The sequence below is a fragment of the Primulina eburnea genome, chromosome 6 (assembly GCF_022965805.1).
Source record: "Primulina eburnea isolate SZY01 chromosome 6, ASM2296580v1, whole genome shotgun sequence".
In the NCBI taxonomy this organism is placed as follows: domain Eukaryota; kingdom Viridiplantae; phylum Streptophyta; class Magnoliopsida; order Lamiales; family Gesneriaceae; genus Primulina; species Primulina eburnea.
The window spans coordinates 34,804,922-34,818,482 of record NC_133106.1 but is presented as its reverse complement, the minus strand read 5'-3'; the positions used below and the strand labels follow the sequence as shown (position 1 = coordinate 34,818,482).

The following is a 13,561-nucleotide window of genomic DNA, read 5'->3' as shown; positions in this document are numbered from 1 at the left end:
AGTCTTTTTTTATTAGGAAGCTGATGTGGCACTACACACTTCAACGCCACGAAGAAAAAAAAAACTAAAAATGTCAAAAAAACAAAAGGTAAAAACTTGTGTGAGACGGTCTCACGGGTCGTATTTTGTGAGACGGATCTTTATTTGGATAATCAATGAAAAAATATTACTTTTTATGCTAAAAGTATTACTTTTTATTGTGAATATAGGTAGGGTTGACCCGTCTCACAGATTGAGATCCGTGAGACGGTCTCACATGAGACCTACTGAAAACAAAATTAGCAAATTAAAACTAAAATCTGACGAAATAGAAGATCAAAACTGAAAAAAAAAATATAATAACAAAAAAATGCAATTATTCTTCTTAAAATAGAAATTATTTCTCGTGTCCCGCCCATGGTTTTTCCCCCAATTTGGACTTTTCTACCTAAATCGTTTGTGATTATATTTTCTATCATATCACTTAATATTTGCGGATTTTCTTCTTAAAGCTTCTCACACATGAATAAGAACAAACTCGGTTTTGAATATTACAACAAGAATGCAATTACAATATATAGAGAGGAAAAAAAAGCGATACTGCCTTCTACAACAAAATTATAGGAACCAGTATGTTTTTCTCCCTTTATTTGGCACGCAGGAAATCAAATGCTAAGTGGGATGAGATACACTCCGTAAACCAGCTACCGTCACGTCTTGCGACCCGTATAAGCTTTATACAAGGCCCTCGTACTATTTTCATAATGCAACGATAATTAGTTCTTGAAATGTCTGCGTCCATATAGCATAGAACCACTTTAAAAATGAAATCGAAAGCAATTAATAGCAACCCTCCATGCACGAACGGGCGAATTTTACAAGTGGTAGCACAATTTTTTAAGCACATTGGAAGCCTGGTGGAACTTTCTTGGAGCAGACATTAAGAAGCAAGCTAAGGGAAACTGGGACATTAAGGTTGATTCCCAAAATATTGGCTTTAAGAGCCGTGCAAAGGCACACGGCCGCCTCGAGATCGGCTAAGCCCTCGAGTAAGGTGCAACACGGAGCTTTCGGGGGAGTGCCGATGGTCACACTGATCAATCCACCCAGCAAATCAGCACATGCAGCTAGTTTTAGGGTATCTCTAGGGCAGGTGGCTGGGACAGGGGCACCCGGCGGACATGGTTGGGGCTTCGGTTTCGGTTTCGGCTTATGGGTAGGGCAAGTGTCGCATGCCGTAGAGAAAGTGAAGAATAGAAGGTTTAGGACAAAAAATAGGGCAATGGATGTGCTTTTCTTGGAAGCCATAATTTGCTCAAACTTGATGCTTGTGTGCAATGAGGGATTGTAAAAATGAAGAGGCTTTTTGGGATGGAAGGATTTGAGTAGGAAATGGATTTTATAGGAGAGAAAAGGGAGTGGTATCAGCTGGGAGATAGGGGTGGCCAGCGGGACGGTAAATCGTTCTCCATATGTTAAAATTGTTTAAGATAATCATGCAAGTATATTTTTCTGAACAAATAAAATTAATAAAATATGTTATTGCTCTGCCCCCCGCATTGCATAGTTGTATAGTATAGTTAATTTATATATATATAAGTACTCGATCTTTTATAAAAAATTGAAATTAAATTTCGAAAAATTAAAAATCAAATTTAATTTTTTGTGATTTTTAAAAAGTGGTTTTAAAATAATTTTTCTTATAAATTTAAATTTTATTCCAATAATGTAGACCATTTGATTCTACTGGATAATGAATTTATTGTTTGGAGTAATTGTTATAATAAAATAAGTTTAATTTAGGGATTCTGAAAAACCGACCATAGTTTTAATATTGTCATTCTCAAGATTAATTAATTCTCGTGAAGAAACAAGAATGATGACTGATGTTAACTCTTCTTGAAGCTAATTTGTAATAATTAATTTGGAGTGACATGGACATAAGAGGTTTAAAAGAAGACAAAAACTTGTGTGAGACGGTCTCAGAGGTCGTATTTTGTGATACAGATCTCTTATTTGGGTCATCTATGAAAAAATATTACTTTTATGCTAAGAGTATTACTTTTTATTGTGAATATCGGAAGAGTTGACCTGTTTCACAAATAAAAATTCGTTAAACTGTCTCACAAGATACTTACTCTTAAAAGAATACTTCCTTGATATGAGGTCAAGATTAAAGTAAGCTTTAAAAATATTCAAAAAGTTTAATATTTAAAAATGGTGTTTTAACGAGAATTCGTTGGATAAGTTAAAATAAATGGTTTTAAAACTTAACCGAATACAATATAATTATTTTAGATATTAATTTTTTTTTAAAAAAATCTATATGGAAATACAAAACCTCTAAAGTAGTTAATTATTATCGGTATTTCATATTTTTAGCCATTTAAGAGAAAGATCATCACATTTTCTCAAGGACATGAAAAATAAAATGTAATTCGAAAAATAATAAATATTTTTTGTGAATGAATTCTGTAGGGTCATTGGTCTACTAGTGATTTTAGCTGGCATCACTAGCATAAATTTGGCAAACTTTTGGATGCATGTGAAGTAGGATAGCAAATTGCCATGTTCCTTTGCTAAAATCTAAATATATGGATTTATATATCATATCTTTTTTTTTTTATTTGAACTATGTTCTCAACTTAAGATTATAATGAAAAATATAAATCCATTGTTCTTGATTAGGTATTAATATATTCCATTCATTATATATCTAAATGCTTGTCTAACGTCTCGTATTTGCAGTCGATTTGTTTACACGCATAACTAGTTCCATTAGATTATACGGATTCGATTCAACTTTTTTGTAGCTGTAGGTGCAAATAGCAATTTGTTCATTTTGGTCCAAACATGGTAGGAAGTAGTACAGTGCGGGGTGATCAACTAACGGGGAAAATGGAATATCAAATATCTTGAAAATGTTAAACCCAAATTCAACTTTTTGTAGCTGTATGTATTTGTGTAAATAATACTTTGGACATAAAAAAATAATATTTTTCATGGATCGGATCTGATGGAAGATCTTGAAAATATTAAACCCAAATCAAACGAGCTTAGAAATATGGATTTTCTTTTCGGAAAAGGAATATGGGATTAATTAAAATATTGCAGCAAATGGTTGCATGCATATCCTATCAAATACAATGAATCCTCTTGCAAATGAACACGTACCAGTGACAGCTAACGAGCATTGCAAGTGTCTCAAAGCATACCATCAGTGTCCCTTATCTATACTCCTCTGCTGTATTGTTTCTGTATTCTAATATTTGTGGGACAAAAAAATGGTTTTGATCATTTAAACTCAGTGATCCTTCTGCAGAAAAAGCTCGCTCGTTAGGTCTATTGTAAGGTTAGTGTCAGTTCATTTACTACAACTAACTGTATTGTTGTGTCAATTTACATTAACTAACTGCTTTGTTAGGTCAATTTTACAATTGGTCGAATGCATTAAAGATAAGTTGGTTTGTTTGCATTAAGATGAACCATATCCGACATGGCGTTGACGTGTTTCATGATATCTTTGGGGTAAAAATGAGATGGTGACATTTTTCCTCAAACGTGGCGTCTATTGAAAAAAATATGGATCTCATATGTATTGATAAATATTCACCGTTTGATGTATTGTTAAGACAATATCTTAGACGTAACATCTCATTTCTCTCATGATGTGACTGTGATGAGCCGTTGATGTGTCAATGATGTATATATGACACCTCGACACTCTTGATAAAAATATTTAAAATTATTAAAAATTTAAAGATAAAGAATAAAATTGAAATTTAATAACATATAATATCAAAATGGCGACTAGATAAACATATTAGACAAAAAATACAATTTTTGCTCAATTTAATTATATATTGTGTACCAAAATCGGGTCAAGATCGAACACAATTCGTCACATTGTCTAAAGTAGCAAGTGGCCCTAATATATGACAACAGTGCAAACCCAACTCTTTGATATCGGAAACTTCTAATTGGGCCCTCCGTTAGGCCCAATTAGAAAACCCATATTTATTGTTAGAACGTCAAAATCAACTAATAACGGGCATTATTCTTAGGATCCAAAATCACATCTAAAAGGATATGAATGAACGAATTATACACAAATAATTTATATTCTTGAATGTTGATCTCGTCTCACGTAAATAGATCGGATAGAGTCGGGGTTGAATCATATGAATTAACTTTTCTATCGAAAAATTTAATCAAAATTTTCGAGTCGTATACGTACGCTCTTTGTTTATGTTTTGTTTTGTTTTTTTTTTCATGCATGTATATACAAATACATTATAATATACCATGGATACAATACTAATGAAGGGAGGTGAAGTTGAAATAAATGACTTCAACTTGACCACCAGACGTTAATGCATATATCTCAATCACTTCTATTCCATGTCGTCAAACCGAGTCCCTAATTAATAAAGGTCTTTTAATTTTACCTACAAAATGTCTCGTCTCGTCCACTTGATGCTGAAAAAATCTATTTTCAACAAGCAATTTGGACGTGGGTGACTTTAAATTCAATTAAATGTGTATTTATTTAATAATCTTATCATGCATTCTATTTAATTTCTTGTTGTCAAATTAAATATTATTTTTATGACATTTAATGTTTGATCAGATGCTAAAAGCAAATCATAATATGTTGAAAATCTTGTGTCTTTCATTACCTCACTTATTTTTATCCACATGAGATTTTCATGAAAGACACATAAATTTTAACAAGACAACTCGCTTCAATTTAGGACTTATCTCTTGTCTAAATTGAAACTCTTATTTCACTTAAACAACAATACAACAATAAGTAAATGAATCTTTAGATTCAAACAACTTGTCAGTGTTTAAACAACGGTTTGAGAAGTTGTGAGAATCCGTGGTTTGATCATTGATGATCTGTTATGAACTTTTAACGACGGAGATTGTGAGTTGTCGAAGATCAATTCAAATAAGTATATGATTGAATATCTTGAGAAAATTGAGATCTTGAAATATTGTAAGTTTGGACGTCTTCAAATGATAGATAGGATAGCTTTGGACTTTGTGAAAATCGGTTCCAATCCAAAAGCACTGAAATATGTAGAGTTCGGTTGAACTGGATAAAATCAAGTTGTAGTACATAAGTAGTCTGGTCTGGTCCGGTTGAATTGTGATTCAATCTTGATAGATTAGGTTTCAATTATTGCATCACTTAAACTAGGGAATTACAACTCAACATTTTATCTCAAAAATGAAATTAAAACCATAACAAAATTTCTATTACTAGCTATATTTCACAACTCCCTAATGTTGTGTTTGGCTTTGATGGAACATTTTGAAAAATGTTTTTCAAAATATCTCCATACTGAGATTGAAATATAACATGATAATATAAAAAATAACCATTTGGAGATTTGAAATTCAGTTTCAAATGAATTTATTAAAACAAACTAATTGATTTATTATTATGAATTTGAAATACTTAACTCTAAATATACCCATCTAAATGCAACTCAAATAAGATTTTATGTCTTGTGAGGCTCGGGGCTGAAGAGGGCGGGGGGTGATCGTCATTGCCAGGAGCTTGCACGGACAATGAGCGGCTCTTGGCAGGCTTCTAGGTGGAGGGAACATGAATGAACCGATCCCACACCGGAATGAGAGGGATTTCGAGACTGTTCAATGTAATGGACTGTACGGTTGAAGAGGGCTTAGAAAATTTGATATGTACTACTCATATCAAGGAGTTGCATCTTCTTTTCGGTAGCTCATCATATAAGAACTCCAAAGTTAAGCGTGCTTGACTTGGGGTAATTTTAGGATGGGTGACCCCCTGGGAAGTTTCTCAGGGTGCGTGTGAGTGAGGACAGAAGCACGCTGGAAAGACTCGTCTTGGTACAGTGAGGACAGTCGTCGAATCTGGGGCGTTACAGTTGGTATCAGAGCCGACCTCTCTTAGTACGTTGTGGTTCGGGGACGAACCAAACGGAAGCTGGTGGGCATGTGAGGCCTAGGGCTGAAGAGGGCGGGGGGTGATCGCCGGTGCCATGAGCTTGCACGGACAATGAGCGGTTCCTGGCAGGCTTCTAGGTGGAGGGAACATGAATGAACCAATCCCAAACCGGAATGAGAGGGATTCCGAGACTGTTCAATGTAATGGACTGTACAGTTGAAGATGTCTTAAAAGATTTGATATGTACTACTCATATCAATGAGTTGCATCTTCTTTTCGGTAGCTTATCATATAAGAACTCCAAAGTTAAGCGTGCTTGACTTGGGGTAATTTTAGGTTGGGTGACCCCCTGGGAAGTTTCCCAGGGTACGTGTGAGTGAGACATAAGCACGCTGGAAAGACTCGTCTTGGTACAGTGAAGACAGTCGTCGAATCTAGGGCGTTACATATCTTAAATCAAGCTTAATTACATTGCCATATAAAATTACAATATTATGTTTGATAAAAAATACATTTTTTTTTATATTCATGACATATTAGATATTTTACCATGTCATTTGTTTATGATGATGAAACTCATAGTAAAACAACTTTTGGTGTCTACTAAGTAAACTTTCGGGCTAACGCAGTTACTTACAAACTACGCTAAAAAAATAAACAATACTGGGCAAACCCTGACGTATGATTAAAAAATATCAATAAAGAAAATCGAGCTCATAATAACTTGTCAAACGAGCATTTAACACGCCAACGTGGACACATGAGTAGCTTATCTCGTTATAAAGGCAAATGGATGGTCAACTAAAAGATATGTTATTTGAATAATAATGATATAAATTGAATTCATAAAGTCATAGAAGAGAAAATGAATGGTGGGAAAAGGAAGAAAATCAAACATGTTGAAATGCTTGCGATTGCTGTTGCATAGCAAAAGGTGCGTAATTTATTATTAAATAAAAAGAAAATGGCCGACATATTCCAATCCCTTCGGCCTGCTGAGTGGAGAATTGAAGGTGAATTATATTCTTGAGTAGTAGAATTAAAAAAAATTAATTATTTATTCATTTATTCTTTGTTATAGCCTTTACTGAATTTCACGCCACCCGCAAAAATGTTGTATTAACGACATTGATGTGCTGGATACATTTCTATGTACCAATCTGTAAGGCTACGTTTGGTTGGAAGGATAGGATAAACTAATTATTAGCACGTAAATGATAAAGAAAATGATTGTGGTAGGATTGTAATATATGGTGTAAAATAATATTATGTTCGATAAGATTTTTAAGTGTAGGACAATTTTGAATTTTTTGATGGAAAGACGAAATTGCCCTTTCCCCTCGCGACGGCGACAGTGGCGGCGGCGGCCGGTCGAAAATGGTGGCCGGAAAAGTACCGACGGATTCTAAAAATCCGTCGCTATTAGCGACGGTTTTTGAGAAACCGTCGCCGATCTTGTTTTGAATTATTTTAATTACTAAAAAATTTGACATTTTGCGACGGCCTATACAAAGACCGTCGCTATATGCGACGATTTGTAAAACAACCGTCGCTATTTGCGACGGTATTTAACGAACCGTCGCTAACAGGCAGTCGGCCGGTGTTCAGCCGGCAGACGGCAGTACGTCGCCGGTCTGCCGGTGGTCGGCCGGCGGAGGTCGTGGAGGCAGCGGTCGGTGGCGGGAAGTGGTGGTAAGTTTGAATTTAGGAGAAGGGTAAAATTGGAAAAATAGGAGGTATTAAGAGTGGGATAAATAATCCTAGGGGATGAGGAGATATTATTTTAACCTACCTAATATAACCTAATCATTCATAGGAGGGATTGAGTTGGTTAAATAATCATCCGAACCAAACACAAGACTATGTAGGATAAAATAGTCTATCCGGACTAATCAAGCAAACCAAACACTACCTAATAATATTAAATCACATAAATAATTCAAAAAATAATCTTCAACCAAGAATGAACAAAAAATGAAGATAAAAAATTACCCGATTAACTAATTATATAAATTACAATAAATACATGCAACAACACACTTTTTTTGAGCCACGGCTCATCGTTGTCAACCTTCTCTCTCTTCAATTATTGTTATTATTATTTTATTACAAGTACATTAAAAAAATAGAAAAAGAATCAAAGGGCCAAATTATTCGGGTCTTGGGATATCCTGCAAAGCAAGGGTGGAATATTTAAAATTTTGTCATTTGTCACGTCATCCCCGGGTCCTGGCTTTTGGATATTCTGAAAGATTGCGAACAAATATTTTTTAAGTCACGTCTTGATTCTAAAAATGTGAGTGATTCCTAATTTATTATTAGTTTGAGAATTTCGAAGTTGGATTTGGAATCTAACACTGTTTGGGACCAGGTTTTGCATGAGTATGGAAAATTATAATGGAAAGTGGCCAAACTTTAGTTGACCCGTGGTCTCGATTTTAATTTAACTCTCGACCACGATGCGTTTCGACCGCTCCCACGATGAATTCTTATTCCGTCCTTTCATAAAACTCCTATAGATTATAATCTTGTTAGTCATTATTGAAATCTTGAATATGATGGAGCCGATTCGTATCCAAAATGGATGTTTTGCATGGTTATGGAAAGACTGGGCTAGATTCCTGGGACACAGACTTGTAAAGAGACTTATTTAATTGTTTATTCATTGGATAAGAAAGTTACTTATGTATTTAATATATAATTAATGAAAGTATTAAACGTTATTTAATGCAATTGGGCTGATGTTGAAAAAAGGGATGATTCAGAGGAAAATATTGGGTCCCGGAACAGACGATGAAATCCATGATTGAGCCCGAATGTCAATTTTTTTCAATTATTATATTAATCTCGAATAAAATTTATTAAAATTATTGAGACGGCTCAATTTAATTCCAAGCTTTCTGTACTCTCCTTTTTTTTTTTTTTTTTATGAGGCAGCTATCATTCGGTGCATATTGAGTACACTCTCGAGCTGTTGCTGTAGTCTGCAGACCACGTTAACTAGATATATCGTATCAAGCAAACCATGTGCGACATAATCATCCGAGAAACCGTTGGTACGAGAAACTGAACTCATGATCATTGGTCAAATACTCTTATTTACTCTACTAACTTTAACACCTTAATGACACAAAAAGCGATAACTTTATTCTTATGTTTGATTGTATCCCTATAAAACTTTCGATTTCTACAAATGTTGGTCTATAAAATAAAGAACAATTCCTGTTTCAAAAGTGTTACAATTATCTGCAGCTTAAATTAAAAAAAAAATTGAAATGATTTGGCTGATTGCTTAATTATCGTCTAATCCAAACTCCGCCCCCACCCCCCTTCAAAATGTTATTAGAATTCGATAGTCGACAAATTTTTCATATTAAAAAACAAAAAAAAGATCCAAAAATTCAAAATACAATTTTTTTATTACTATAGTGAAATGAAGAATCAAATGAATATTCTTCATATTTTAAAATATATGGCATGCAGACATTTTAACAATTGACGTGTTTTTACCCTGAAATGTAAATTGACCCAAGTGGTCATCGGACAAAATCACATAAAATATATTTATCCCACTTGTGCATAATAGAGACATTAATAATCGGTCCACATGAATTAAGTTACTTCTTCAAAATTAATCAATTGCTCGACGGGAACCATAAATTACACAAGTTGCTGAATCACGAGATATATATATATACACACACACGTCCTAAGTAAAAACAAAAAATACAACATATTTTTGTATCGTTCGTTTGCAACTTAAATTTAACCAATGTATTGTGTGGACCGATGGGCTTACCAGCCTTGATCGTTACGAAGGGCGATGCTACCACATCGAGCCCGTTCCTGGAGAAACATATCAATATATATGTTATGTAGCTTATCCTTTAGACATTTGAAGAAGGTTCTGTTATTGACATGTTTACTTCCATTGTAGATAATGTATTTGGATTCAAAGTCCTTCGTGCTCGACATCTATAAGATCTGCAAATCTCTATTGTTTATATTAAAATTTTCCAAGGCCCGCCTCATGGGATCTAAGTTGAAAGAGATAAATTGAACAAGTATGATCGTCCTCTGTCAGGATGTACTATTAAACCAAAACTGGACAATGATCAGATAAAAGTTTGAGTTCGAGGCTTTAAAAATCGAAAGATAAAAGTATTGTGAAAATCTCCACCATAATAGATCCGACCCGCCTCCAATTTTTTTTTAAAAAAATTCTATTTTCTATTCTTTTCCTTTTAAATGTTATTTTCAACTCTTTGTTTTTTATTTCTCTTGTGCTGGAGTGGTGTATAACTAAGACAAGGAAATATGGACATTTTTTAAATTTCCAATTGTAGATATTTTATTTCCATGGACATAGTGCATTTTCAGAATGACAACAAAAAGAAGAAAAACTTTAAAGCGAGAAAAGAAGCGTAAAGAAAATATGAACTGAAAACAAACCCCTCAAAGTGGAGGGCCGGGTAGACACGTTTTGAAAACAAAAGGTTAACGAACATAAGCTTCGAGTCAACACATCTATACAAATTAGACACGATCTCAAGCAAATTTAATTTTTTTTTCCATAAAATTTATAGTTTTTTTTTTTTTGTCTTGTGGTCGACCAATTCATGATTTTAATATTTTTATTTCCACTTTTTCCAATTTTTTCCTATTTTTAACCAAATCACCGACGCAAAAAATTGCTGACTTGACGTATGAAGTATCCGATAGCGTCGTCTCATCACTGCTGTAAAGAAATAATTAAAGTTGGAAAAATGTGTAAGCTAGTGCACTAAGATAATAAATTAATTAACAACATGAATAAAAATATATATAATTTCCTTACTTTTTTTTTATCTTCCATTAAAGAAATATATAAATTTTCTACGCACACATCTGAATATCTATTTGTATATATTTTTCATGAACTCATAGAATTCATTTAAAATGTAAATTGGTATTCAAATTATAATATTTATAAATTAAAACGATAGAGAAAACTATAACTCTAGTCTTATATGTTTGTTTCTTTATGATTTTGTTCCACTATATTATCAAATTTCAATCTTATTCTACTATATATTTTTTAATTTTTGGGAAATTTAATGCTTTTTCTGATGTGTCACTAATATACAATCGACTTAAAATTGCATGATACTGACATGTACAGTGTCAAATCAGCATTTCGATAAACAAAATACATATAAAATTTCCACAATTTTGAAAATATAAAACTAAATAATAAAATTAAATAAAAAAATTAAATAAAAAAATAAATATTAAAATGTACTAACACGGAAAATTGAAATCTCAAAAGATGAAGATACAAAATAAAAATTACAATTTTCATGAAACATTTTATCGTTGAGGGAATTTATTTAGCGCTAGGGAATTGGAAGACCTAGAGACAGTTTATTTCATCATACTCATGTGGGTATTGTCCTCATGATAGGATGGATGGTCAAGATTTGCCCAGCATATATAGGACTCACTTTTTCTTTTGAAATTGTATGTGTGACAAGATCTTACCCGTTAAAATGAAAAGAGGGTAGTGCTCACATAAATAGGATCTCATCTACCCTAGAGACCTAGTATATATGCTTCTTATCTTCCCTTATCTCAAGGACTCAAACAAACGTCAATTCTATTGGGTTGCTATATTAATTAGTAGCCATACACGTATCTTTACTCAATGATATAATTTTTTTTTATGAACCATGTTATTAGTCATTTTTTTAATATAAATTTATTTAAGTTATATTAAAAAATATATATATATATAATATAATTTTTTATATCAAAATATCATTTATTATTATAATTATAGACAATGTTTATCCGTCTCACAAATAAAAATACATAATATCATCTCACAAAAGATATATACATATTTGTGATGATGATTATTAAGAAGATTTGATTTTCCCCACCTTGCTTAGAAATCCCGATACTTATCAAGAATAAGAAATTTAAGGATCACGTGAATCTAAACATCGCAAATGAAAATACGTACATTGTACCACTAATTGGGACTGAACATGACTTCTAGTTATTGCCCCACCATTTATTCTCTCATAATCTGAAAATAATTAAAATTTTGAAATTCATTAACAAACATTTTCTTATAATTCTTTATATTACGAGTGGAATATTCTACACTGCCTCTTCAAATTGATTACTTCAATACGCTTCATGAACCACAATAAACTATGGTTTTTTTTTTGGTATTTTGACGTTTAAAACGATTTCGTGGGGAAAAAAATCAGCTATATGTTATTTGACATTTATACGCTTCTTATACATAAAGTTGTTAGCTTTATTATGTTATCGGAGTTTGGAAATAATTTTATATTTAAGATATTCTTAATATCTCTTGTCACGCCCCCAGTCTGGGGGCGCGCTTGCGTGACTGCACATAGGGGCAACTTCGTATTCGTTCTCACTTTACGAAAATGATTAACACAAGTTGCTATAGAAGTCCATTATAAGTCATTATAAACTCATTTTAAATCTTTCATTTTTAAGATGTGGGACAAGAGTATCACATCTCCAATTAGACAAATACTTACAAAATATTTCTGTAAAAATGTTTTTTTAAAAATATGAAATGTTTTTATTTTAGTTTTTTAAAGAATAAAAATGTGTTTGCACAACTATTTTATAAAAACAATTTTTACAATTGAAAAATAGTGTGATCTGTTTTTTATTATTGCTTTCAATTCTAAAACCATCAAAAACCCCATCGCATTTACTTGTAGAATATTTTTTCAAAATATTTTTCAGAAACGTTTTACAAAAATCTTATTCAAACACATATTTTAAGTTTTTAATTTATAAAACATTTAAAATGTTTTTGAAGTACTTGTCCAAACGGACCCACATATACATATTATTAAAGTTGAAGAGTATATAAGTAATTGATTTTTGCTCTCATTATATGTTTTTTCATAAACCAAAAATACCCTTTTTTCCTATTACAAAATAATTTATTTTTAATAAAAAAATCATTAAACTTATTTTAGTAAATTCGTGTACATACATACATACATATATATATATATATATATATATATATATATATATATATACCATCATATATTAATAATTTTTTTATTTCATCTAAATATTTGAATTTTTTAAATTAAATAATCATCACTCATAACATAAAAAAGCAAAAATTTGTGTTACACGGTCTCACAGACCATATTTTGTGAGACATATATCTTATTTAGGTCATCAATGAAAAAGTAGTACTTTTTATGCTAAAAATATTACTTTTTATTGTGAATATCGGTATGGTTGACACGTCTCACAAATAAAAATTTGTGAGATCGTTTCACAAGAGACATACTCACATAAAAATTTATTATATAATGTTTTTCAACTTTAAACTTTAATATATATAATCTCTCGAATTCAAAAAAAGAATTATATAATACAAATTTTTTAAATATGTATGCATGCATTACATGCAAATGGACGCTAGTAATACTATAGTAGTATTACATGCAAATTTCGAATGTTAATTGTGCTTATCTCCATACCTTATTTCTTCAAATTTTATCCACGTACAACATAATTTTAAACTACTGTAATTATTTTCCACAGTTCACAATCACATGTTCCGGTATTTTTATACGGACATTTCAGTGT

General features: G+C 32.0%; 1 protein-coding gene across 1 annotated transcript; it reads right to left on the bottom strand.

Annotated features, from left to right (window-relative positions):
• Positions 1–506: 506 nt before the first annotated feature.
• Positions 507–1,367, bottom strand: LOC140834634 (14 kDa proline-rich protein DC2.15-like). Its single transcript, XM_073199664.1, has one exon. The coding sequence runs from the start codon at positions 1,285–1,287 to the stop codon at positions 877–879; it is 411 nt and encodes a 136-aa protein (XP_073055765.1). The 5' UTR covers positions 1,288–1,367; the 3' UTR covers positions 507–876.
• Positions 1,368–13,561: the final 12,194 nt, after the last annotated feature.

Coding starts and splice junctions, on each gene's coding strand:
- LOC140834634 (XM_073199664.1), bottom strand. CDS start 1,287: ATGGCTTCCAAGAAAAGCACATCCATTGCCCTATTTTTTGTCCTAAAC.